Source organism: Marmota monax, unplaced genomic scaffold (assembly GCF_021218885.2).
Source record: "Marmota monax isolate L192 unplaced genomic scaffold, Marmota_monax_Labrador192_F-V1.1 WCK01_AAM20220418_F8-fsc00200, whole genome shotgun sequence".
Taxonomy (NCBI): domain Eukaryota; kingdom Metazoa; phylum Chordata; class Mammalia; order Rodentia; family Sciuridae; genus Marmota; species Marmota monax.
In genome coordinates this window covers 391,238-417,120 of record NW_026692549.1, presented here as the reverse complement: position 1 = coordinate 417,120, position 25,883 = coordinate 391,238, and the positions used below count along the sequence as shown (strand labels likewise).

General features: G+C 42.3%; 1 protein-coding gene across 13 annotated transcripts in view; it reads left to right on the top strand.

The window, feature by feature from the left end:
- The window catches only part of Znf84 (zinc finger protein 84), a 55,070-nt gene that overhangs the window by 22,103 nt on the left and 7,084 nt on the right, over window positions 1-25,883 (top strand). The window contains exons 1-7 of one of the 13 annotated variants that reach the window (XM_046445868.2): window positions 2,932-3,097; window positions 3,798-3,903; window positions 4,347-4,538; window positions 9,560-9,756; window positions 17,497-17,623; window positions 18,244-18,339; window positions 24,097-24,132. In XM_046445868.2, the coding sequence (XP_046301824.1) occupies window positions 9,742-9,756; window positions 17,497-17,623; window positions 18,244-18,339; window positions 24,097-24,132 (274 nt within the window). In that variant the 5' untranslated portion in view covers window positions 2,932-3,097; window positions 3,798-3,903; window positions 4,347-4,538; window positions 9,560-9,741. Of the gene's footprint in view, window positions 1-2,931; window positions 3,098-3,197; window positions 4,539-9,559; window positions 9,757-17,496; window positions 17,624-18,243; window positions 18,340-19,475; window positions 19,721-24,096; window positions 24,133-25,883 lie in introns of those variants that run through there. The other 12 variants (XM_046445866.2, XM_046445871.2, XM_046445864.2 and 9 more) reach the window with 12 other exon arrangements.

The window sequence follows — 25,883 nt, the reverse complement described above, 5'->3', positions numbered from 1 at the left end:
TGATATTTTGGAAAGCAGTTATGATGGGAATAAAAATTTGGTACTGGGGTGGGGTGCTATTCAATAAAAACTTAAAACATGGCACTGGGTGTTACCACCCAGAATTTGCAAGTGTCATGTTCACTGAAACACTCATGGTCACTCCAGGGGAACTGGGCTGCACGAAATAACCACACAAGAGCCAGAGATACCTTTTTCTTTGGTTCCTGTACAGCTCCTCTGACCTTAAGGGTCCAGAGAGAGAGAGAGAGAGAGAGAGAGAGAGAGAGAGAGAAAACGTGCGAGTGCACGTGCTAAACCCTTTTATTGGGAGGAAGCCATTCAAATGAGGCAAGGGGTCAGGTTTCAGGGGGTTGAGTCTAGCTTCCTGATGTCTGCTGTCAGCAGGTTGACTGACATCTAGGAAGGCCATACCCAAAGGCAGAACAAGAGAAAGGGACACACAAAGTGTTTCCATGGAACATTCTATCCCAAACAGGGCAAAGGGGTAATATCACAAAGGAACAGGTGAGTGTAGCTCAATCCATGGGGCGACACACCTATGTCTGAAGACACATCCTCAAACTTCCGGGACTGGGGCAATGTCCAGGTAGTGACAAAGCCTCTCCACTCCAGGACTGAGAACACAAATCATTCAGAGTGGCCTCCCACATGCTTGAACCTCATGGAATATATTATTAAAGCCTGTAGGGCCTTGGAGAGGGTAACAGCAGAGCCTTTGTGAAAGAGCTTGCTGGGGAATTTGAAGGAACATAGTGAAATTCCATAGAACACGGTAAAATGGGATTTTGTTTTGTAGATGTAAAATGGAAAATTTACCTGAAAGGAAAGTGACCATGACAGTTGGAGCGACCAAGAGATCTTTATTGTGGCGATGTTTGATCGACAGGAGAAAAAGGAGAGAGAGAGAGAAAAGGTGGGGGAGATGTTATGCCAGATTAGTGGAACCCCAATAGACCTCCAGGAGCTGAATCCGAGGCAATCACACAAGAGTCTTTATTGGAAGCTCTAGCCTGGACTCACAACAGCTCCGTCACAGTGGTCTCAGGGAGTGAGCCCCGGTCCTTTGTTCAGTGAGATTTTATAGGTTTTGGGGGGATACTCTATGCATCACTACATCACACAGCAAATCATTCCATCCCGCGGGAAAATTAAACCACAACTCTTAACATTGATTAGCACATTCAATGGCGGGAACAAGATGGGTAGGGGTAATTGGTTAGTACAAGAAGGGCATTTTTTGAACTGATTGGTTTAGGCCATGAGGGGTGTATGTGCTGAACTACATGGTTTCCCAACATGTTATCAACCACCATAAACTACTTGGGGGGTCATCTGGCATTCCAGGTATTTTCCCTGTCTCATGCTGATTGGAGGTTGCTAGGGGGGTTGCTATGGGTCCTTACCTAGCCTGAGTCAGGGACACGTGGTGCCACAGACCTCTCCTGGTACAGACAAACAACTCAGCTGGGTGGGTATGTGCTTAGGAGTGCTCTGTGGGTTTTTCCAAGGACAAGGGTCACACCCCCTTCCTTGGACAGGCTTTGCTCTGAGGTAGAGGCTGGTTTCTCAAAAATGGAGTCACATTAGTTTCTCAGAGCAAAGCAAGAGAGAGAGGAGAGAGTGAGAGAGAATCAGAGAGAGAGAGAGATGGGGGGGGGCAGCAAGAGAGAGTTTTTATAGCCAAAATCTAATGGGGTGTTTGGGTCTGCAAGCTGCCTTGTTGGCATACAGTGATTGGATCATACAGTAGTTGCTAAGGGTGTCGTCTTCTGCCTTCAGGCAGACCGGGCAGGGGTCAGACATGGGTGGGTGTTGGTTGCACCAGATGGGTGGGGGCTGAGTGTTCAGACTTGAGGCAAACAAGTGATCAAGAACCAAACGGATGGGGGTCCAGTGTCCAGGCTACCCTGCAGCTAAGCCTGCTCCACAACAAACATTACCTACTGACCTCTAATGTTGTAGATAAGTGAATTTTAAACAATGTATTCAGGACACTACCTGGCTTTCTCTATGCATATAACAAAATGAGAGCAATGAGAAACTAAAACTGAGCTATTACATGAAGGAAATGTCTTTCTATTCAATAACCTTCTCAGCAAAAGCAAGGTCATCAGAAAAAAGATGAAATGCAGGGCAGGCTATAATATGATTAGGTGCGATTTCAGATGGATTCAGAGGTGCCTAATGAACACCTTCAAACAAATACAGGCCTTCTGAGGGCATGCTTCTGTGGAACCTCTTGCAAACAACAGAGCCATTAGGAATTAATTTTTTTTCTTCAGTGCTGGGCATGGAAGGCAACTTTGGGCCTTCTGCATGTTAGGCAAGTGCTTTACCGCTGAGCTACATCCTTAGTGAGAGCCGCTGTGTGTTTCAAGGGTGTGCCCCCACTAAACAGAGCCCAAGGTACAGAAACAAAGACATTTATCAGGAGCTGGGGCTGGGGTCAGCAGTAGCACACTTGTCTGGCATGTGTGAGGCACTAGGTTTATAAATAAATAAAGGTCTATCAACAACCCCCCCCCCCCAAAAAAAAAGACATTTATCAGGAGGTAGTTTTCGCCTGAAGCAGTCGCCCACAGCCCCCTTCCTCCCACAGCCCCCCCATCACCCAGGCTCCTCCCACAGCCCCTCATCTTCTCCAGGCTCCTCCCACAGCCCCTCATCTTCTCCAGGCTCCTCCCACGCCTCCCCCCCATCTTCTCCAGGCTCTTTCCAAAGGCTCCTCCCACGGTCCTCCAGCTCCCACAGCTCCACCGACCGGCTGCTCCTACAGCTGCTTCCACCGTTCCACCCACGGGCTCTCCCACGGATTCTCCCACGGGGTTCTCCCAGGGGCTTCCCGGCGTCTGCGTACCGGTCGGGACGCGCGTCCCGCAGAGCACACTGGGAGCGGTAGTTCTGCGCGACACTCCATCGCGCACGCGCTCTCTGCCGTGCCGCCCTGCTCTTTGTCCTTCGCTGCCCGGAGGCGTGCGCGCTGGTCGCTGTGTCCTTGGGGCCTCGGTGGCCCGCGCTGGGTTGTGTATTTCTGCGTCTGGTTGGGCGGCGCGACAATGTTGGGGGATCCGGGAGACGAGCCGGCTGAAGGGAGGTGGTGTCTGCGACGGGCGGCAGGGCGGGGCGGGAGCGCGGGCGAGAATCCGGGGGCGAGTCCGGGGGCGCGCGGCGCGGCGGGGCGGGAATGCGGGCGGGAGCCGGGGGCGCGCGGAGGCCGGGCTAGATCGCGGGCGGCCGCTGCGCTCTGTAGGTGACCTGGCAGAGACTGACCCTGGCGGGCCCTTCTTGGCCTGAAGTCGGCTCTGGGTTTGATACTGGCTTCCCTTTTCATCGAAGAGACTTTTGCCGTTGTGAAACCTGCTGCTGACTGTGCCTTTGTTTCAGCCGGTGGTGCTGGTCTGACACCGCTCTGCTGGCAGGTTGTTTTGTTGAAGTCAAGGACTTAATTCAGGATGTGTGCTTTTATCAGTTATGATAAATATGAAATGTGTGATGGGTTTCAAGCATTTTAATAAACATTAAAAAGAGCGTTATTCCTGATACATGACCGAAGGTAGTCGCCTTGATGCCTTTATAGTCAGCAAACGTAGGTACGCTTTTTAATGCGTCTTACTTTTTTATATTTACTTAAAAAAAAAAAAACAAGATTGAGAACATGCTGCTTTAAGTCATAACGGCATATCATTGCTATCTTTCCTTAAAATGTTTTGTTCAAAGTGGGGAATTTAAACTTACTCCGGGAGTTCTCATCAGGCTCCTGATGACTTGTCTGTTTCTCTTGCTTTTGTTCCTAGTCTGTAGCGGAGATACCAGTTCTGCATATGGGACTGTGTTGCACCTGTGCCCTGAGTGTAGACAGAGCAGAGAAGGCCTTTGCCTACTCCACCCCTCTGTCTTGCGGTGGGTGATCACAGGCTCTGAACAGAACTGCATAGGTCCAGGGCCCAGGTGTGTATCCTGGCATCGTGGTACATGTTGGGAAAGAGGTGAACCTCTTTGTTACACACACACACACACACACATACACACACACACACACTCACTCTCTCTCTCTCTCACCAGAGATTGAACCTAGGCGTCCTCTACCACTGAGCTACATCCCGGTATCCAGGTCCTTTTTTGCTTTGAAATAGGGTTTCCCAAGTCGATGAGGCTGGTGTCAAACTTGCAATGGATCCTCCTGCCTCAGTCTGCTGACTCCCAAATCTCTGGGATTCAAAGTACCTGTCTCCTTGCTGTTCTCTGTACTGGGTTTTCTACATTGGGTTTTGTGGGGAAAAATCATCTGGTGCATGGCAAGTAAGTTACTTTTTCTTCTCTGCCTTTCTTGGATATTCTCTTAGAATTCGAAGAAGCCTGGAACTGTAGGATGAAAATGCAAGTTGCCCCTCCCTTTCAAAGATGCACGTGAGAGCTGCTATCACAGGGAGCAATGTATTGTTCGCAGGAAACTGCCACAGTGAAAAAATGAAGCCAATGAAATTAAAATGAGCCACATTCTGCAGTGAGGGGCTTAGACTTCTTTTGCTGAGGGGGTAAGTGAGGACTGACTATCAGAGAGTTAGTTCAGGGATAACTCCTCCTTCAAGGTCCAACATTGTAAATTTTTGTTTCACTGAGTAAAGGCAGGTCTAGAGTCTACAGAGTAACAAATATCAGACTCCCCCCCCCCCCCCCCCCCCCACTGGGGGGATTGAACCCAGAGCCTCATGCGTTGAATCTTTTTATTTGTTATTTTGAGACAGCATATTGCTGAGTTGTCCAGGCTGCCTCAACTTGTGATCCTCTTGCTTCAGCCTCCTGAGTAGCTGGGATTACAGGTGTGTGTGACCACACCTAGTTTTAGAAATATTTTAAAACTACCCAGATTGCTTATCACATCCCTTTCACCTGAAATTCTCAATCTTTGATATTCTCCGCATGAAATCTAACTCATTTTCACGTATCTCTCCTTTTGACAAATTCTCAGTGAAATCTGACTAACCCTCACCAAGTAGACTTTTACAAGCTTATAAAGGAAGTTGAAATTACACTGTGAATTCAGCCATCTGCGAAGAAAATGATTTGAATGATAAAGAGATTTATTGTTTACATTGTCATAATTTTATTCTGTGAAACTAAGTGAAAGCATAATGCAAAGAAAATTAGGTTTCTTGTGGAGTATCTTCTTGGTTCATGGTATATCTGTGTGTGTGTGTGTGCACGCACATGTGCGGGCTATAATTTCCTAATTGCTCAGAGATTTTACTTATTTTTATACCTGGGATTGAATCTGGGACTTTGTGCATTAGCACTGTGCCACTGGTCTACATCTTGGCACTTTTTATTCTATTTGAGACATGGTCTTACCAAGTTGCCCAGGCTGGCTTTGAATTTATGATCTTCCTTTCTTAGCTTCTCAAGTAGCTGGGATTACAGATGTAAACCACAATGACCTGCTAGGTTGTTTCCTCCCCCTTCTCCTCCTCCTGTTCTTCCTTCCTCTTCTTCCTCTTCTTCCCCCTCCCTTTCCCCTCTTCTTCCCTCCCCCTTCCTTCCTTCCTTTCTTCTTTTTTTGATGATACTGGAGATTGAACCCAGGGCCTCTCACATGTTAGGCAAGCCCTCTACCACCAAGCTATATCCCTAGCATCCTCAATCTCTTAAGAATGTTATCTGTAGCCAGTGTGGTCACAGATGTCTGTAATTCCAGCTACTAGGGCGGGGGGTGGGGCAGCTGAGGCAGGAGGATTCCAAGTTTGAGGTTAGCTTCAGCAACTTAGTGAGACACAGTCTCAAAATTAGTTCAGAGGTAGAACACCTCTGGGTTCAGTCTCTGGTACCACCACCTAAATAAATAAATAAATAAATAAATAAAAGTAAATAATAAAATAAAATAAAATAATAGTGGCTAGATTAGCAATAGGAGTTACTTGTAATGTTTTTCTTGTATACATTTAAAAATGTTGTCATAATTTTACTTTTGCAACAATAGTTACTGCTAATATTTGTTTAATGGTAACTGCTAGTTGCTGGTCTCAAATGCATGTGTTATCACAGTTTAGGATATAAATAAGTTGCTTCTATAACTGAGAGAAATCTGTCCTCCTGAGGTGGCACTGAAATTTGGGTCACAAAAAGATATGTAAATGAAGAGCTTTTTTTTTTAAAAATTTTTTTTAGTTGTCAAGGGACCTTTGTTTTATATACTTATTTTATTTTTATTTTTATTCTAATATGTATGACAGCAGAGTGTATTACAATTCATATTACACATATAGAGCACAATTTTTCATATCTCTGGTTGTATACAGAGTATATTCACACCATTCATGCCTTCATGTATGTACTTATGGTAATGATGTCCATCTCATTCCACCATCTTTTTTACCCCCATGCCTTCCCTTCCTCTCCCACCCCTTTTCCCTATCTAGAGTTCGTCTAATCTTCCCATGCTCCCGCTCCCAACCTCATTATGAATTAGCTTCCTTATATCAGAGAAAATATTCAGCATTTGGTTTTTTGGAATTGGCTAAATTCACTTATTATTATATTCTCCAACTCCATCCATATACCTGCAAATGCCATGATTTTATTCTCTTTTATTGCTGAGTAATGTTCCATTGTGTATATATACCACATTTTCTTTATCCATTCATCTGCTAAAGGGCATCTAGGTTGGTCCCACAGCTTAGCTATTGTTAATTGTGCTGCTATAAACATTGATGTGGCTGTTTTACTATAGTATGCTGATTTTAAGTCCTTTGGGTATAGACCAAGGAGTGGGATAGCTGGGTCAAATCGTGGTTCCATTCCCAGCTTTCCAAGGAATCTCCATACTGCTTTTCATATTGGTTGCACCAATTTGCAATCCCACCAGCAATATATGAGTGTGCCTTTTTCCCCACATCCTTGCCAACACTTATTGTTGTTTGTATTCTTAATAGCTGCCATCCTGACTGGAGTGAGATGAAATCTTAGAATAGTTTTGATTTGCGTTTCTCTAATTGCTAGAGATGATGAACATTTTTTCATATATTTGTTGATTGATTGTATATCTTCTTCTGAGAAGTGTCTATTCAGTTCCTTGGCCCATTTGTTGATTGGGCTATTTGTTTTCTTGGTATTTAGCTTTTTGAGTTTTTTATATATTCTAGAGCTTAGAGTTCTATCTGATGTGCAAGTGGTAAAAATTTGTTCCCAAAATGTATGCTCTCTCTTCACCTCATTGATTGTTTCTTTTGCTGAGAAGCTTTTTAATTTGAATCCATCCCATTTATTGATTTTTGATTTTTAATTCTTCTGCTATAGGAGTCTTATTAAAGAAGTTAGGGCCTAATTCCACATGATGGATATTAGGGTCTATTTTTTCTTCTGATAGGCACAGTGCCTCTGGTTTAATTCCTAGGTCCTTGATCCACTTTGAATTGAATTTTGTGTATGGTGATAGATAGGGGTTTAATTTCATTTTGTTGCATATGGATTTTTGAGAATTGAACCCAGTGCCTCACACATGTCAGGCAATTGATCTACCATGGAGCCACCACCCCAGCCCTTTTGTTTGTTTTTGTTGCTGTTTGTCTACCAGGGATTGAATCCAGGGGCAATTAACTACTGACCTACATCCCCAGCTCATTTTTTTTTTATTCTTTTTTTTTTAAATTTTTATTATTGATGGATATTTATTTATTTACTTATATGTGGTACTGAGAATTGAATCCAGTGCCTCACACATGCTAGGCAAGCACTCTACTACTGAGTCACAACCCCAGCCCCATATTTTTTCTTTTGAGGCAGTGTCTCATAAGTTTCTCATGGCCTTGCTAAATTGCTGAGGCTGGCTTTGAACTTATTACCCTCCTGCCTCACTCTTCTGAGCCACTGGGATTATAGGCAAGATGTTGTTTCTTTTTTTTTTTTTTAAAGTCTGGTAACATTTTTTATTTTTACTTTTGTAGTTGCAGAGGGACAGCATACATTTATTTTATTTGTTTATTTTTATGTGGTGCTGAGAATTGAATCCAGTGTCTCACGGGTGCTAGCAAGTACTCTGCCACTGAGATACAGCCCCAGCCCCAAGAGGTTGGTTTTTTAAGATGATTTAGGAATGATGCAGTTTGTTCTTCATTTGAGTTTTTATGGGAATAAGTGACAGAATGTGTGCATGGAAAGAAGAGCTAATTCCAGAATTTATGGTGTATGTGTGTATACATAACTACATAAATATACACAAATGACAAATGATGTGATGATATTAGTGGTAAATACCTTGAACACAATTGAAAGGAGAGAAGACATTGTAATTCTCCTTTTTTTTTTTTTTTTTTTTCAAATTTGTTACTGGGGATTGAACCCCAGGGCACTTTACCACTGAGCCACATCCACTGTCATTTTGTTTTATATAAAATGGGGACTATATTAAATTCCTTACAGGGTTGTCCATGAGAATTGAAAACTGTCCTGCGTATTGTCTTATGTGTAGGAAGCACCAGTGTGTTAGTTGTTACTGTTACAAGGTCCCCTTGTCTTCATCTTACCTCTCATTTGTCAGTCTATGTCTGCTTTATCCTTACCAGTTAAGCTCAGAAGGCAAGAAAGGAAAAAAAAAAATGAAGGAATAGTAAGTGTAAGAACCATAATAAATGTGTGTTGAATTTATCAGGAAAAAGGTTATTTGGATCAAATAATAGGTCTGAGCTCTGAGCTGTTGGGATAAACAATGCTGAAATTTTAAATGTAATTGCATGAAGAATGACAGAAACTCACAAAGGAGTACTGATGCCACCAGAGAGGTGAATGGTAAGGCAGAAAGCATCTGGGCTTTGGAGTGTCCTCCAGAAGCATGTGGCCTCTGTGCAGACCTCAACAGAACCACAGGAGCTGGAGACTGTAACACGTTTCCTTCAGAAACTGATAATCAGCTATAGACAAAATAAAGGAATGCAGGAAGAACATGGAGGATTTTAAGGGACACTATGGCTCAGTTAAAGTTCACTTTTGTAAAAGTCAGGTAGCCAATAAAGGGAAGGAGTTGATTAAGACTGAGATCTGGGGGCTGAGGTTGTGGCTCAGTGGTAGAGCGCTTGCCTTGCATGTGTGGGGCACTGTGTTTGATCCTCAGCACCACATAAATAAATAAAATAAAGGTATTGTGTCCATCTACAACTAATCGTTTAAAAAATAAAAGACTGAGATCTGTTTTAATTTAAATCACATAAGCTTTGAAAATTTTTATCTGCCTAAAACAGAGTTATCTTTTTTGCTTTAAAGGATTTTTAAAAGTGACTTGCACATTGGTGTCCACAGTGAATTTTAAATTAAACTCAGAATTATTTTAATTATGATACTTGTGTCTGTTTGTGGAGACACAGACTTGTGATGTATTTTACTATGTGCTGCTTGTGTTCCTGTGAAGCTTATTTAAACTATATAGCAAACACACCTGGCTTTACATGTCATACATTCATAGTTTCTAAAAGAGGAAGAAAATATTTGTGCAAAGTATGACATAGACTAACTAAAAAGAATGCATTTGGTGAACATCCCAGTTGAAGTGCATTTGTCTCTGCGTCCACAGATCCTGGATCCCCGCCATTAAGCCTGCTCATGTGAACTAAGGGAGGAGTTCCTGCAGCTAGAGATCACTCACAGTGTAGAAGATCTTGCCAAGACCTTACCCCAGATTTTGGGGCAGAGGCAGAAGAGACAAGAGCAGAACAGATCTCACGCTTGTGAATCCTCTTGCACAGGCAACAGAAAATGACCACACTACAGGTGAGTTGATGGTTCATTCCTCATTATTTTTCCAGGGGGTTAGAAGAGGTATACAAGTCTTCCATAAAAAGAAAAGTATGAGTAGTGAAGAAATCAGGAGGGAAATAGTCTCAGAATAGAAGCTTGGGATTGGGGTAAAATTGGACCGGTGCCTTCAGAAGGTCTTAAGGTTTTAATATTTATAAGCTATAGTGTCCCATTTGATTATTATGTTTGAACTGCAAAATTGGCTCTCACATTTTTAAATACTTTTTATTTATTTTAATTAGGTATATATGACAGCAGAATGCATTTTGATTCATTTTGGTATACAATTGTAGCACAACTTTTCATTTCTCTGGTTATACAAGATGTAGTGTCACACCACATGTGCAGACATACATGTACCTAGGGTTTGTCTTGTTCCACCATCTTTCCTGCCCCCATGCCTCCTCCCCACCCTTCCCTCCCCTTTACACAATCATATTTCTTCCATTTTTCCCATGCCCCACCTCATTATGGATCAGCATCCACTTATCAGAGAGAACATTTGGCTTTTGTTTTTTTTGGGGGATTGACTTACTTCACTTACCATGATATTCTCCAACTCTGACCATTTACCTAAAAATGCCATAATTTTATTATCTTTTAATGCTGAGTAATATTTAATTGTGTATATATATCACATTTTCTTTATCCATTCATCTGCTAAAGGGCATCTAGGTTGGTCCCACAGCTTAGCTATTGTTAATTGTGCTGCTATAAACATTGATGTGGCTGTTTTACTATAGTATGCTGATTTTAAGTCCTTTGGGTATAGACCAAGGAGTGGGATAGCTGGGTCAAATCGTGGTTCCATTCCCAGCTTTCCAAGGAATCTCCATACTGCTTTTCATATTGGTTGCACCAATTTGCAATCCCACCAGCAATATATGAGTGTGCCTTTTCCCCCACATCCTTGCCAACACTTATTGTTGTTTGTATTCTTAATAGCTGCCATCCTGACTGGAGTGAGATGAAATCTTAGAATAGTTTTGATTTGCGTTTCTCTAATTGCTAGAGATGATGAACATTTTTTCATATATTTGTTGATTGATTGTATATCTTCTTCTGAGAAGTATCTATTCAGTTCCTTGGCCCATTTGTTGATAGGGTTGTTTGTTTTTTTTTTGGTGTTAAGTTTTTGAGTTCTTCATACATTCTAGAGCTTAGAGTTCTATCTGATGTGCAAGTGGTAAAAATTTGTTCCCAAAATGTATGCTCTCTCTTCACCTCATTGATTGTTTCTTTTGCTGAGAAGAAGCTTTTTAGTTTGAATCCATCCCATTTATTAATTCTTGATTTTATTTCTTGCGTTTTAGGGATCTTATTAAGGACGTCGCAGCCTAATTTGACATGATGAATATTTGGGCCTACTTTTTCCTCTATTAGTTGCAGGGTCTCTGGTCTAATTCTTAGGTCCTTGATCCACTTTGAGTTGAGTTTTGTGTATGGTGAGAAATAGGCATTTCGTTTCATTTTTGCTGCATATCGATTTCTAGTTTTCCCACTACCATTTGTTGAAGAGGCTATCTTTTCTCCAATGTATGTTTTTGGCTCCTTTTTGTAGTATGAGATAACTGTATTTATGTGGGTTTATCTCTGTGTCTTCTATTCTGTACCATTGATATACAGGTCTATTTTGCTGCCATGCCTTTTTGTTACTATAGCTCTGTAGTATAGTTTAAGGTCTGGTATTGTGATGCCTCCTGCTTCACTCTTGCCAAGGAGTACATTGGTTATTCTGAGTCTCTTATTTTTCTAAATGAATTTCATGATTGCTTCATTTGTTTCTATAAGAAATGACATTGGGATTTTAATTGGGATTGCATTGAATCTGTATAGTGCTTTGAATATTATGGCCATTTTTTTTTTGTATTTTATTAGAGACATGGTCTCACTGGGTTGCTTAGCGCCTCACTGTTGCTGATGCTGGCTTTGAATATGCAATCCTTCTCTCTCAACCTCCCAAGCCACTGGGATTACAGGTGTGCGCCACCACTCCTCGCTCTGTTTTGACAATATGAATTTTGCCTATCCAAGGGCATAGGAGATCTTTTCATCTTCTAAGGTCTTCTTCAATTTCTTTCTTTAGTATTCTGTGGTTTTGATTGTAGAAGTCTTTCACCTCTTTTCTTAAGTTGATTTCTAAGTATTTTATTTTATTTTATGTTTGAGGCTATTGTGAATGGGGTAGTTTTCCTGATTTCTCTTTCGGAGGATTAATCACTGATGTATAGAAATGCATTTGATTTATGGGTATTGATTTTATTTCCTGCTACTTTGCTGAATTCATTTATTAATTCTAGAAGTTTCTGGTGGAGTTTTTTGGGTCCTCTAAGTATAGAATCATCTCTCCAGCAAATAATGATAGTTTGAGTTCTTCTTTTTCTATTTGTATCCCTTTAATGTCTGTCTAATTGCTCTGGCTAGAGTTTCAAGAGCTTTGTTGAATAGAAGTCATAAAAGAGGGCATCCCTGCCTTCTTGGCTCTCAAGTTTTTGACAGTTATAATGATATGTGAATGTTGATATAAGTTACACTATTCAAAGGAAAAAGCAAACTGATCATAGAAAGTATTTCTTGATCATTAGGTTTTTTTTTTTTTTTCTTTTTCCTTGATGAAGAATTTAAATAAATAATATCATGGGTAATGTTCTCAATAGAAACAGTGTAGTAAATGCACGTGGGTGCTTTGCTTTATTCTGAGGGACTGTGAGTTAAACCCAGGCCTTTCACGTTAGGCACATACTCTATTGCAGAGCTACATCCCCAGCCTAAAATCCACAGATGAGGGGTATTTTTCATAGTATTCCTCAGAGTGTGATTGGAGGTCAGAATGCCAAAGTGGGACTTAGTGAGTGATGACTATAAGTGCTGGAGATCCGCCCAGGGCCTGTGCATGCTGGGATGCACTCTGCCATAGCTACATCCTCAGCCAACCATAACTATTAGTTCATTTGCCCTTTTATATTGTAAAGCCCAGTTCATATGAAATGTATATAAATGCAAAACTATTTAATGAATTATTATCAAGTGGTTATGCATGAAATCACCTCTCAGGTCCAGGAATAAAATATTCCTACCCCAATGAGGATTTGCCTGTACCCTCTCCCAATTAGCCTCTTTCTTACATCTTCATTGGGTTTGAGAGCAAGGGTCTGCTGGCCTTGTAAAGTGATTGTGAAGTTTGCTCTCTTTCTATGTTCTCTGAAAAAATTTGAGACCATTTTATTTATCCTTTAAATGTTTGGAAGAATGGAAGAATTCACCATGGAAGCCACCTAGATCTTGAGTTTACTTTGAAGGAGGGTTCTAAATTGTGGGGTCAATTCTTTAACAATTATAGGATTAATTCAGATTTTGTTTCTTTATGTGTCATTTTGGGTATGTTGTTTCTTGGGAAGTACAGCTACTTCATCTAGGTTGTCTAATAAGTTTACATAAATTTATTCATGATTAGGGTTTTTTTTTGGTGAATTTTTTTTTTTTTTTTTAGTTGTAGATGGACACATGCCTTTGTTTATTTATTTTTTATGTGGTGTGGAGGATCGAACCCAGTGCCTCACACATGCTAGGTGAGCACTCCATTACTGAGCCACAACCCCAGCCCCATAATATCTTTTTAACAGTTTTGCTGATATATGATCTCAAAAACATCTCCTCACTTTGATGTACAGTCGAGTGAGTTTTAAGTAAATTTTCATTGTATAACCATTGTTACAGTTCAGTTCTAGAAGATTTCCATCACCAAAGAAAATTCTGAGTGACATTTGTGGCAGTTTCCACTCTTCCTCACAGCCTGAGGCAGCTGCTAATTTGCTTACTCTGTCGATTTGCCTTTTTAGGGCATTTCATGTCAATGGATTTATGTAATATGTAGTCTTTGTGTCTGGTGTCTTAATTAGCTTAATGCTTTTGTGGTTCATCCATGTAAGCATGTTAGAAATTCATCTTTTAGTTGACAGATTGTAGTTCCTTATATTGCTTTATCTATTCAGTAGTTGGTGGGTATTTGTGTTGCTTTCTCCTCTTGTTGTGAGCATGCTGAAATGAACAGCCACGGGCAGGCTTCAGTGTCCACATGTGCTCTTGTTTCTCTTTGTCCATAACCAAGAGTGGCACTGTGAATTGTGCAGCAAAATCATATTTACCTTGTAGGAAGCAGCTGTGGTTCCTCGTGTCTGGGTCAGCTCACACTCCTGCCAGAGCATGGTTGCAGTTTCTCCACATCCTGTCCTTCATGGGATGTCTTGATTATCACCATTTAGGGAATGTGAAGTGGTGTCTTACTAGGGTTTTGCTTTGTATTTCCTTCATGGCTAATAATCCTTTGTGTGTTTAGTAGCTATTCCTATACCTTTTTTTAAAAATATCTTTATTATTTATTTATTTATTTTTATGTGGTGCTGCTGAGGATCACACCCAGGGCCTCACCCGTGTGAGGCAAGCACTCTATGGCTGAGTCACAACCCCAGCCTTCCTGTATCTTTTTGATGAATTATATTCAGATATTCTGCCTCTATTTTAATTGGGTTGTCTTTTTATTATTCATTATAAGAGTTGTCTGGTCAAGATTTTTATCAGAAATCTGTACCCTGACCCCACCACAGGCTGTGTTTTGTCATATCTGTTTTTTTGTGGGGGAAGAGGGTACTGGCAGTTGAACTCAGGCACTTTACCATTGACCAGTACCCCTAGCCCTTTAAAAAAATATTTTTTAAGAATCTTCAGAAGTTGTTGCAGTAATTCACTTGCAGGTCAGCATGAGAAAGAAAGAAGAAGCAGAGCAAGCAAAGCAGCAGCAGAAAAAAAAGCCCTTTATTGTATACAGCAATCTTTTTATAGTATTGTGAACAAAGAAGGCAGCCTTCCAACAGCAATAAATCAGGTCTTTCAGCTAATTAAACATAGCATACAGAAGTTTTACTTTCTAGTCAGAAGTGACCCGCTTCTCATGGCTAATCTATTCTCGGCCTGGAGCATGCCGAACTCTGCTCTTGTTAAGAACAGATAATAAAATTTTTCTTAGCGCCCTCCTAGCCCACTTGGCAGAACATCCTGTTTGCAGGCAAGTCCTCCCAAGGACAGTAGACACCTCATTTTCAAGCATGTCCGCTGTTACCTATCTATACCTTGACAGAATATCCCGTTTGCAGGTAGACTCCATCAAGGACAGTAATAGTAACGCAGTCACATCTGATTCTCTATAAGAAGTGTCTCACTAAATTGCTTGAACTTGTGTTTTCTGACATTTAAATGTTTTAAATTTCATTTTATGCTCAAGTGGGATTGTAGAGTGCCATCATTTAGTGCCCTTTCCTTTCTTTCTTATAAGATGCTTTACATACTGCATCTGTGTATATTAACACCTCTGTCAGACAATGTGAAGTTTTGCCATCAGTCATCATGTGAACACCGATGAACCTGAGAGAACATTGGCCTGTGTTTGCCCAGATCTCTACCATGGTTGTTGTTTTTCTAAGTCACTCTAGTACCATTTCCCTTCTCTTTGAGAACCTCCCACTGGTAATTCTTGTAGAACAGGTTTGTTGGGTTTGAATTATCTTAGCTTTCTTTCATAAGAAAAGTTGTTTCATCATTATTCTTGATGAATATATATATTTTGTGGTGCTGGGGATTGAACTCAGGGCCTTGTGCATGCGGGGCAAGCTGTCTACCAACTGAGCTGTATCCCCAGCCCCCTAATGAATATTCAAGCTAGAAACAGAATTCTGTGTTTACAGGTCTCTCCTTTTTGCATTTGGAAACATTTCACTCTCTGCTGAGTTGTTCTGATCCTAGCAACTCAGGAGGCTGAGGTAGGAGGATCACAAGTTCAAAGCCAGTTTCAGCAACTTAGCAAGACTTTGTCTCAAAATAAAAAGAGTTGGGGATATGGCTTAGTGGTTAACTGTCCTTGGATTCAAGCCCCTGTACTCCCACCCCATCACCACTCCTTGAAACAAGAAATATTCCACTCCCTTCTGGCTTCAGCTTTCTAATAGAAACTTTCAGCTACTTGAATTGCTGTTCCCTATGAATGATGCCATATTTTTATTTCATGAATTTGTTTGTATTTGTCTATTTTGGGGTCTACTGAGCTGCTTCAGTCTAGGCTTATACCTTTTGCTGGTTTTAGGGAGCATTTGGCTGTCATCTCTGGAAATTCTTATCTGTGGTGCTGTTTTCTGTTCTGGGATATTGTGCCACTCATCTTGCTTCCCAAGCTCTGTAAATTTAGGGGTCGACTCTACTTGGGATTGAACCCTAAGGCCCTCTACACTGAGCTGCATCCACAATCAATCAATCAATCAATCTCAATCTCTCTCTCTCTCTCTTTCTCTCTCTCTCTCTCTCTTTTGAGACAGGGTCTAGCTGAGTTGTCCAGGCTGCCCTTGAACTTTTGATTCTCCTGTCTTAGCCCCCAGTATCTGGGATCACAGGTGTGCACCAAAATACCTGGCAAGCTCTGTCAGTTTTTTTTTTTTTTTTAATTGTTTTTAGATATTGATGGAGCTTTTTTTTAAAATTCATTTTTATTTATATGTGGTGCTGAGAGTCAAATCAAGTGCCTCACACATGCTAGGCAAGTACTCTACCACTGAGCCACAACCCAGCTCCTCTTTCAGTTTTAAGTCTTTCTCCATCTGTTATTCAGAGTGGATGGTTTTGTTGATTAGTCTTCAGATTCACTGACACTCTCAAGGTGAACAGTGTGCATTTGGTGACACACTTCTTGGGTTTAAAAAAATTTTTTTCTTAATGATGGCATTCTTCATTTTTAAGATTTGTGTTTTTCTTTGATCTCAGGAGACTAGGACAAGAATTCATCTTGTTCAGTCATCTTTTGAAAACCTGCCTTTGGACGTGTTATCTTCCTTTCTGTAAAGTCTTTCATGGCTAACTGTCAGCAGTAAGACGTGTGTTATTTTTTATTTTATCTTATTTTTTTTGTAATTGCTTGATTTTATTTTACACCAGGTGGTGGGCACAAAGCAATCTTCCTTAATAAAATTGACAATTAGCTTCATTTAGAACATTTCTAATCACATTAAAAAGAAAGGATTTATCTTACCATTTGTTCTGCAATCCAAATAAATATACAATAGCTTGGAAAACAACATTTAGAAAACAAAAGCCAATGTAAAAAGACAGATTAAAACAACCAGAACCGTGCAGATGGCACAGATTTAACATTTTCTTACTGCATCATCAGTGTCAGGAATCTGTCCCTTCATCTGGCTCCATTGCTGGGATTTAAAGAATTGCTTTTATTTCCTCGTTTCATTTCACCTTCTGGATCCATCCAATATTTTCTAATATCAGTTAGAACTTTCCCTTTAAAATCTTGAACACTGAGCTGGGCATGGTGGTGCTCACCTGTAATCCCAGCAGTTCTGGGAGGTCGAGGCAGGAGGATTGTGAATTCAAAGCCAGCCTCAGTAGCTTAGCAAGACCCTGTCTCAAAATAAAATAATGAAGAAGCAGGGGATGTAGCTTGGTGGTAGAGCAGTTGCCTGGAGTGCACAAACTCTGACTGTAATCTTAGGTATCACTCCTGTCCACCTGTCCCCTCCAGAAAAAAGAAAAAAACCCAGAGGGACGTAGTAGGTGTCTGTGTGACGTGTAGTTGTGAGAGCAGTGTGTCGAGCCGGGTATACCTCTCCAGGATCAGGCAGTGATGACCACCTCCGGCTCACTGGGATTGTGCTCTTCCAGGAATCATTCTCCTTTGAAGATCTATGTGTGGCCTTTAGCCAAAAGGAATGGCTGTTACTGGGTCCCCATCAGAAGGCCTTGTACAAGGATGTCATGCTGGAGAACTACCACGTCCTAGTGTCACTGGGTAAGAAAAGATTCCTCAGGGACCTCAGAGTATGTCCAATGCATTGCTTTTCTCTTTTTTAATAAAGTTGCTTAATGCTTCTGAATTTTTTAATGATTTTGGACCAGAATTTAGGAAATAAAAGTCTTGGATTATGTTGGCAAGAAAGTATCTGGATCCCACCTTCCCAATAATGAAACCTTAAGTTTGTTGTCAGAAACCTAACTGATGAGTAGTGGTGACAGTGGTGGGTGTCTGCCGTGTGCTGTGCTGCATACTGCACACCCCAGGTGCATTGCAGGAGGGAGTCCACCAGTTTAGGCAGTGGAGCAGTCCTGCGTGGTAGGTACCCTTTTTTCCTGAGAAGAAAATTGAGGCAAAGAGAAGTAAAGTAACTGTCCCAGTGACTGAGAGCAAGAAGGCCAAAGACCCTGGAGTTGAACCCTGTGGTGTGGCTCCAGAGACAGTGCCGAATGGAGCAGTCAAAGATCCTTAGACCTGTTCACCACAGGGGCAGCTGTTGTCATGACTCCTGAGAATTGTCTGTTGAGATGAAGACCCCCTGTTAAGCCCTGCTGCTTCCTTAGAGGCCCTGAAGCCCAGGAGCCAGAACCATGCCCTTGGTGATTTCCCCCCAACAGGCTATGAAGTTATGAAGCCAGATGTCATCTTCAAGTTGGAGCAAGGCGAAGAGCCATGGGTGGGAGATGGAGAGACTCCACGTTCAGACTCTGCAGGTGAGTGTGAGAGAACCTGGAGGTGGGCGGAAGTAGAAGTCCAGCCTCAGCGAGTAGTATTGGTCTGGAACCTTTGAAATCTGCTCTTTTCAAAATCCCTATATCTGTGTGGTGATTTGGAGCAGTTGACGACAGCTACTCAGAAAAATCCCAGTCAGATGTGGCTTCTTGGTTTGCAGTTTAGGATTAAACGTGTCTTCTTCCTCATAGTCCTGATGTTATTCCCTGCCTTGGAATCCAGGGCTCATACTTGTGTGATCTGCTCTCCTTTGGTGTGTGTGATCTGTCCTTCTTTCCCCTGTGGTCAAAGATAACCTGCTTGTGCATTCCAGCATTTTAATGTTCCCTTCAATATTGGAGCAGCTTGTGAAGCCCTCTGTTCAGAATCACTTACTAAAAAATGGAGCCACCACCCGTCCCAGACATTGCCTCTTCAAATAGGTCCTGTTTGTGTTTTCTCTGGATTAGACCATGGAGTGTAAGGAGAATCTCTTCCTCCCATTCTTCCTTATTGTTGTTTTTACTTTTATTTATCTTTATATATTTACAGTACTGAGAACTGGAACTAGGGGTGCTGTACCACTGAGCTGTGTTGCTAGCCCTTTTAAATTTTCATTTTTAGACAGGTCTTGCTACTTTGCCCAGGCTGGCCTTGAACTTTCAATTTTCCTGCTTTAGCTATCATTTTTAAATGTTCTGCTCTTTGGGAGAAAAATATCTTTTGAAAGTCTTCCCTCCTCAACTCCCACTTAAATTTTTTTTGGTTGGGGGGTACCAGGGATTGCACTTAGGGGCACTCAACCACTGAGCTACATTCCCAGCCCTATTTTATTAGAGACAGGGTTCTCACTGAGTTGCTTAGCACCTTGCCAAATTGCTGAGGCTGGCTTTGGACTTGCGATCCTCCTGCCTCCGCCTTCCAAGCCTCTGGGATTACAGGTGTGCGCCACCACACCCGGCCCTCAACTTCCACCTAAATGTCTCATTGCTGAAGTTCTCAAAATGTTAGATGGATCGGATTCTGAATTTTCATAAGTTATCTTCAATAATACCATTGTGCTTGATTTTGAAAAAGCATACCACACACACTGAACAGTTAAACCTTATTCGTTGTCTTTTGTTTGACATTGGCTTAGGTTCTCCCAAAAGAAGATCCTGAAATGTGTATCTGATTGTAAGAATTTACTGGAGAAGGGGTCTCCTCCAGTGCACCAGGAGACTGGGGATATGAGAAGGCAGAGGCAGTGCCAATAAAAGGTGGACAGCGGAGCTTGGTTCCTCTGAGAGCCCCCAGACACTGTTGCTGTACCTTCACCTTTGTCCCTTGGGGACAGCCTTTCCCCTTTACTTCCCACCTCTGGTTCAGGACTGCTGTGACATTGTAAGTCCCCAGAACGTCCTTGTCTCTACATGTGGACCATGCTTGCACCTACCCAAGAAAGGTTCCAGGTAGTGGAGAGTGCAAGTGTGTGGGTGGGCACCAGGTCAAGTATTCTCCAGATACTGTGCTGCACACCCTAGCTTTTACCTCTGTATTAAAATAATGCTTGTGGGCATAGACTAAATGGACACTGTGCATTTCATAACTGAAGCAGAGAAACAAAATTGCAGGCCTTTGCATCTACACATGCAAAAAAACACACAAAAAGCAAAAAAACAAAACAAAACAGGAACCAACCAAATAAAAAAATATTACAACACTAGGACCTAGTCTGGGATGGGACCTCAGAAAAGGGTGAGAACTATGTAGGCTGGAGTCCCAGAACATTTCACACAAGACAGCATAGACAGCTCCTGCAGCAAGGACTAAGAATCTGTGGATAGCTAGCAAAGCACAACAGGAAGTTCAGACACAGAGAATAAATGTTGCAAGTCCACAAATACTGAGAAATGTTGAAATGGGGCTGCCATAAATTTGCAGGGAAAGAAAAAAATAGACAAATGAGTAATATGCTGTCACACTGGAGAGCCCTTGGAAGAAAACGTTACACCCTTTGGTCAAGTTCAGAGAACACCTGCACTCTCCTCTACCTGGAACCTTTCTTGCACCTTTCTTAGGCAAGCACTCTACTAGTGAGCCACAGCCCCAGCCCTGGAAAGACTGATTTTGTCTCAAGGCCTCAGAATTTCAGTCCATGGTTGGCTGGCTCCATTGCTCTGAGTCTGATGTGAGGTAGAACATCATGGTAGAAGGTTGTGTCAGAGGAAAGCAGTTCTGCTTATGGCAGTTGGGAAGCAGAGAGATGAGGGTGGGATTGGGGAGAAGGTGAACCATTTCAGGGCATGCCCCCAGAGATCTGCTTCCTCCAGTCAGTCCCCACTTTCCAATCATCCACACAGCTGCCAATGGATTAATCCACTGGTGAGGTCAGAACCATCATGATCCCTTACAGCCTCAAAGCCCCACCTCTGAAACTTGCTGCATTGGAGACCATGCTTTCATCACAAGACTTTGGGGGACATTCCAGATGCAAACTGTGACACTTGGTTAAGAAGATGTTGGGCTGGGGTTGTGGCTCAGTGGTAGAGCACTCACTTAGACTGTGTGAGGCACTGGGTTCAATCCTCAGCACCACATAAAAATAAATAAATAAATAAATGAAATAAAGTTATTTTGTCCATCTACAACTAAAAAAAAAGTGATATGTGTAGCTGGCTTTTATTTTTTTAATTTTTTTAAAAATATTTTTTAGTTGTCCAATAAAGGTTTATTTCACTTATCTATTTTTATGTGGTACAGGGGATTGAACCCAGGATCTTGCACAAGTGAGGCAAGCACTCTACTGCTGAGCCATAACCCCAGCCCCTTATTTTTTAAACTTTTTGTTCAGTATTTAAACATTGAATGTTCATATTTCATTGCAAGGCAGCACATAATTAATTGTCAAAATTATTTATGCAAACAGGGATTGCATATAGGTGTCCACAAGACCACCCCATGTTCAGAGTCATAAGAGAGGCTCCAAGGCCTATAGCTACTTGGCCTGTAGCTGCCCTATGGTTGGGGTTTATTTCTGTACCTTAATGAGACTGGATCATAGGAAGAGGCCCAGGCAGAGTCTAAAGGAACCAGTGTACTAGCTTCCCATGACCTCCTTGGGACCACATGGTACACTCTCCTGCAGAAACATGTAGTAGCAACTGGCGTCCAGTTTGCCTGCCTAGGGAAGCCCATTAGGGCCTCACTGCCCATAGTCTTCTTGGAGTTGGCAGGTATGGCTCTGTCCCCCTGTGCTGACTGGTCCCAGCAGTCTTAACTGCAGGTGTGCAGTCCAGGGGGAGCTGGCAGGTATGGCTCTGTCCCCCTGTGCTGACAGGCCCCAGCAGTCTTAACTGCAGGTGTGCAGTCCAGGGGGAGCTGGCAGGTATGGCTCTGTCCCCCTGTGCTGACAGGCCCTAGCAGTCTTATCTGCAGGTGTGCAGTCCCGGGGGAGCTGGCAGGTATGGCTCTGTCCCCCTCTGCTGACAGGCCAGAGCAGTCTTATCTGCAGGTGTGCAGTCCAGGGGGAGCTGGCAGGTGCTGCTCATTTCCCCTGTGCCGACAGAACCCAGCAATCTATAGGTGTGCAGTCCAGGCACGTGAGTTTTTGCCAGGAACAGAATGCTGGGAGCACTCTTCAAGCCTTGGACCCAGGCAGTATCTAAGAGACAACTGTGCAGGCAGGCTTTCTGTGGAGAACACTCACTTTTCTGCATTGAGTACCTGCTGATCTCTTCTGCTTTTCAGGCACTGAACCAGGTGCCCTGGGTTCTGAAGGGGCAGTAAGGATGTATTTCCTTCCCATGATCTCTGCTGCTTTTCAAGCACCAAGCCAGGTGCCTTGGGCACAGTAGGGGCAGTGGAAATGTTTCCTCCCCATATAATGCTCATTTTGCAGTGAGAAGGTGAAAGAACAGGAGAGCAAATAACCCAAGTAAAATCCAGACCCTGGCATGGCAGTTGTGGAAATTGATTTACATGTCACAATAGAGAATATATTAGTGTCTTTGGGCTACCACAACAAAATACCACAGAAGCAATGGCCTAAACAACCAGAAGTTTATTTCTTAGGTCAGATGTTATGGTGCATGCCTATAATCCTAGTAATGTGAGAAGCTGAAGCAGGGAGATCAAGGCCAGCCTCAGCAACTTAGAGAGACCCTTTCTCAAAATAAAAAAGGGCTGGAGCTGTCACTCAGTGGTTAATTGCCCCTGGGTTCAATCCCCAATACCCCCCCCCCAAAAAAAAAAAAAAAAAAAAAAGTGAAGGAAGAAGTTTATTTCTCACTTGGAGGAAATCCAAGTCAAGGTGCCAGATCTCTGGTGAGGGCTGTCTTCCTGACTTGCAGACAGATGCTTTCCTGTGGTGTGTGATCTTTCTTCAGTGCATGCTGGTGGGGGGGACAGTGTTCTCTGGTGTCTCTTATAGACACTGATCCTGTCACTTCAGAGTTCCATTCTCACAGCCTCTTTGACCTTCATCTTTTCCAAATGCAGACACAGTGGGGGCTTCAGCATATGATTTTTGAGGTAATACAAGTATGCAGTCCAGCACAGAATGATAAATGTGGAGAAGCTGGGTCTGCACATGAGGACCATGAGATGAGCAAGCTGTGTGAAGAACTAGGAGAAAGTGTCCCCGAAGGAATGACAAATAGGAATGTTATAAGTCAGGAAGGGGCCTAGTGACTTTAAGAAACAGAATGGAAGCCTCTGTGGCTGGAGGTCAGTGTTTTGGGAGCTCTAAAGTGACTGGGAGAGGGCAGGGGCCAGTCCTGCCTCTACTTGGAGGCAGTGAATCTTTTTTTTTTTTTAATTTTTATTGTTGGTTGTTCAGAACATTACATAGTTCTTGATATATCCCATATTTCACACTTTGATTCAAGTGGGTTATGAACTCCCATTTTTACCCCGTATACAGATTGCAGAATCACATCAGTTACACATCCATTGATTTACATATTGCCATACTAGTGTCTGTTGTGTTCTGCTGCCTTTCCTATCCTCTACTATCCCCCCTCCCCTCCCCTCCCCTCTTCTCTCTCTACCCCCTCTACTGTAATTCATTTCTCCCCCTTGTATTTTTTTTCCCTTTCCCCTCACTTCCTCTTGTATGTAATTTTGTATAACCCTGAGGGTCTCCTTCCATTTCCATGCAATTTCCCTTCTCTCTCCCTTTCCCTCCCACCTCTCATCCCTGTTTAATGTTAATCTTCTTCTCATGCTCTTTGTCCCTACTCTGTTCTTAGTTGCTCTCCTTATATCAAAGAAGACATTTGGCATTTGTTTTTTAGGGATTGGCTAGCTTCACTTAGCATAATCTGCTCTAATGCCATCCATTTCCCTGCAAATTCTATGATTTTGTCATTTTTTAATGCAGAGTAATACTCCATTGTGTATAAATGCCACATTTTTTTTTTATCCATTTGTCTATTGAAGGGCATCTAGGTTGGTTCCACAGTCTTGCTATTGTGAATTGTGCTGCTATGAACATCGATGTAGCAGTGTCCCTGTAGCATGCTCTTTTTAGGTCTTTAGGGAATAGACCGAGAAGGGGAATAGCTGGGTCAAATGGTGGTTCCATTCCCAGCTTTCCAAGAAATCTCCATACTGCTTTCCAAATTGGCCGCACCAATTTGCAGTCCCACCAGCAATGTACAAGTGTACCCTTTTCCCCACATCCTCACCAGCACTTGTTGTTGTTTGACTTCATAATGGCTGGGCAGTGAATCTTTAAAGAGTTTTTTCTTCACTGATTGTTTTCTTTCTCCTTACAGTGCTGGGTTTGGAACCCAGGGCCTCAAGCATACTAGGTAAGAGCTCTGCCTCTGAGTCACCCTCCCCACCCCCTGCCCACTCACAGGCATTGAAAAAGAGCTAGGAGTGCTGGGGATGTGGCTTAGTGGTAGGGTGCTTGCCAGGCGAGCACGCTACCACTTGAGCCACATCCCCAGCACCACACACACACACTCACACACACACACACGGAGGTAGGAGTGCTGGGACATTGGCTTAGTGGTAGGGTGCTTGCCTGGTATATGCAAGGCTCTGAGTTAGTTCCCCAGGAACTCCCCCCCCCACACACACACACAAGAATTAGGATTGATTTATAATTTTAAATAAAAGTTTAATTATTTGATTTATATTTTTGAAAGTTCAGTCTGACCACAGATTGGAAGATGTAATTAGATAAAAGTGTGATTAGAAGGTGGTAAAACCTGCTGGTGGTGCACACCTGTAATCTCAGTGACTCGAGGCTGAGGCAGGAGATCAGAATTTTGAGGCCAGCCTCAGCAAGTCAGCAAGGCTCTTTCTCAAAATAAAGAAATAAAAAAAGGTTTGGGGATGTGGCTCCATGGTAAAATGCCTCTGGATTCAATCCCTAGTACCAAAAAAATTAAAGTTTTCACATTACTGATTGTATTTCACACCCAAATTGACCTCACACAAAAATGTTTTTATTAAAAAACAGGCCTTTTGGGCTGGGGATGTGGCTCAAGTGGTAGCGTGCTCGCCTGGCATGCGTGCGGCCTGGGTTCGATCCTCAGCACCACATACAAACGAAGATGTTGTGTCCGCCAAAAACTAAAAAAATAAATAAATATTTTAAAAAAGAGAACAAAATGTAGGATCCCTCATGCCTCTCTACGAGTTTACCCTCCTGCTTTAAAAACAAAACAAAACAAAAAAAAAAACAGGCCTTTTGAAGAGCACTTGTAGTAATTAGTGTTAAGTGGTTACACCATGAGGATGATGGAAATAGAGCTATATAAAATTACTATCCAACTCAGAACATGCTGAGAATGGTAACTCAGGTCTTGGGATGATGTGAGTGAGCTGCTTTGTGGATTTTAAAGCTGTGTGCCTGAGGATTTGCATGAGAGAGGACGTGGTTGAAGTGTGGTGCAAGTGAGGGTCTGTTGGTAGTAATTTGTGAGATGTGTGTGGCAAGTTTAAATCCAACTTCCAGAACATCTGAGAATGGGGAAAATATACAAAATATTTTTCATCCTCAAGCTTGAAATGGCTGTAGGCAGTTACTTCAATTCATTCATGTGCTTCATATTACTTATCATAGTTTTAGCTCAGTTGTGTTTTTTTAAAAATACCTTTGTTTTACTTATTTATTTTATGTGGTGCTGAGGATTGAACCCAGTGCCTCATGTGTGCAAGGCAAGCGCTCTACCACTGAGCCATAACTCCAGCCCCAGCTCAGTTGTGTTTTGTATAATCTGTTCTTTGTCTTACTGGCTAACTGTTCTACTATCTTGGCAGTCCCATGGTATGCTTTCAGTGGGCACCGAGTGAGGTGGTTCCTGAGAACATTGGATCAGTGCTTCTTCCAGCCTCCTGTCTTTGTTTCTGATTGCTCTTCCTGCATGTTTTTTTTTTTTTTGGTGGTGGTGGGATACTAGAGATTAAACCTAGGGGTGCTTAACCACTGAGCCACACCTATAGCCCCTTTTATTTTTATTTTGAGTTGGGGTCTCATTAAGCTGTTTAGGGCCTTGCTAAATTGCTAAGATTGGCCCCAAATTTCTGATTTTCCTGCCTCCCCGAGTTA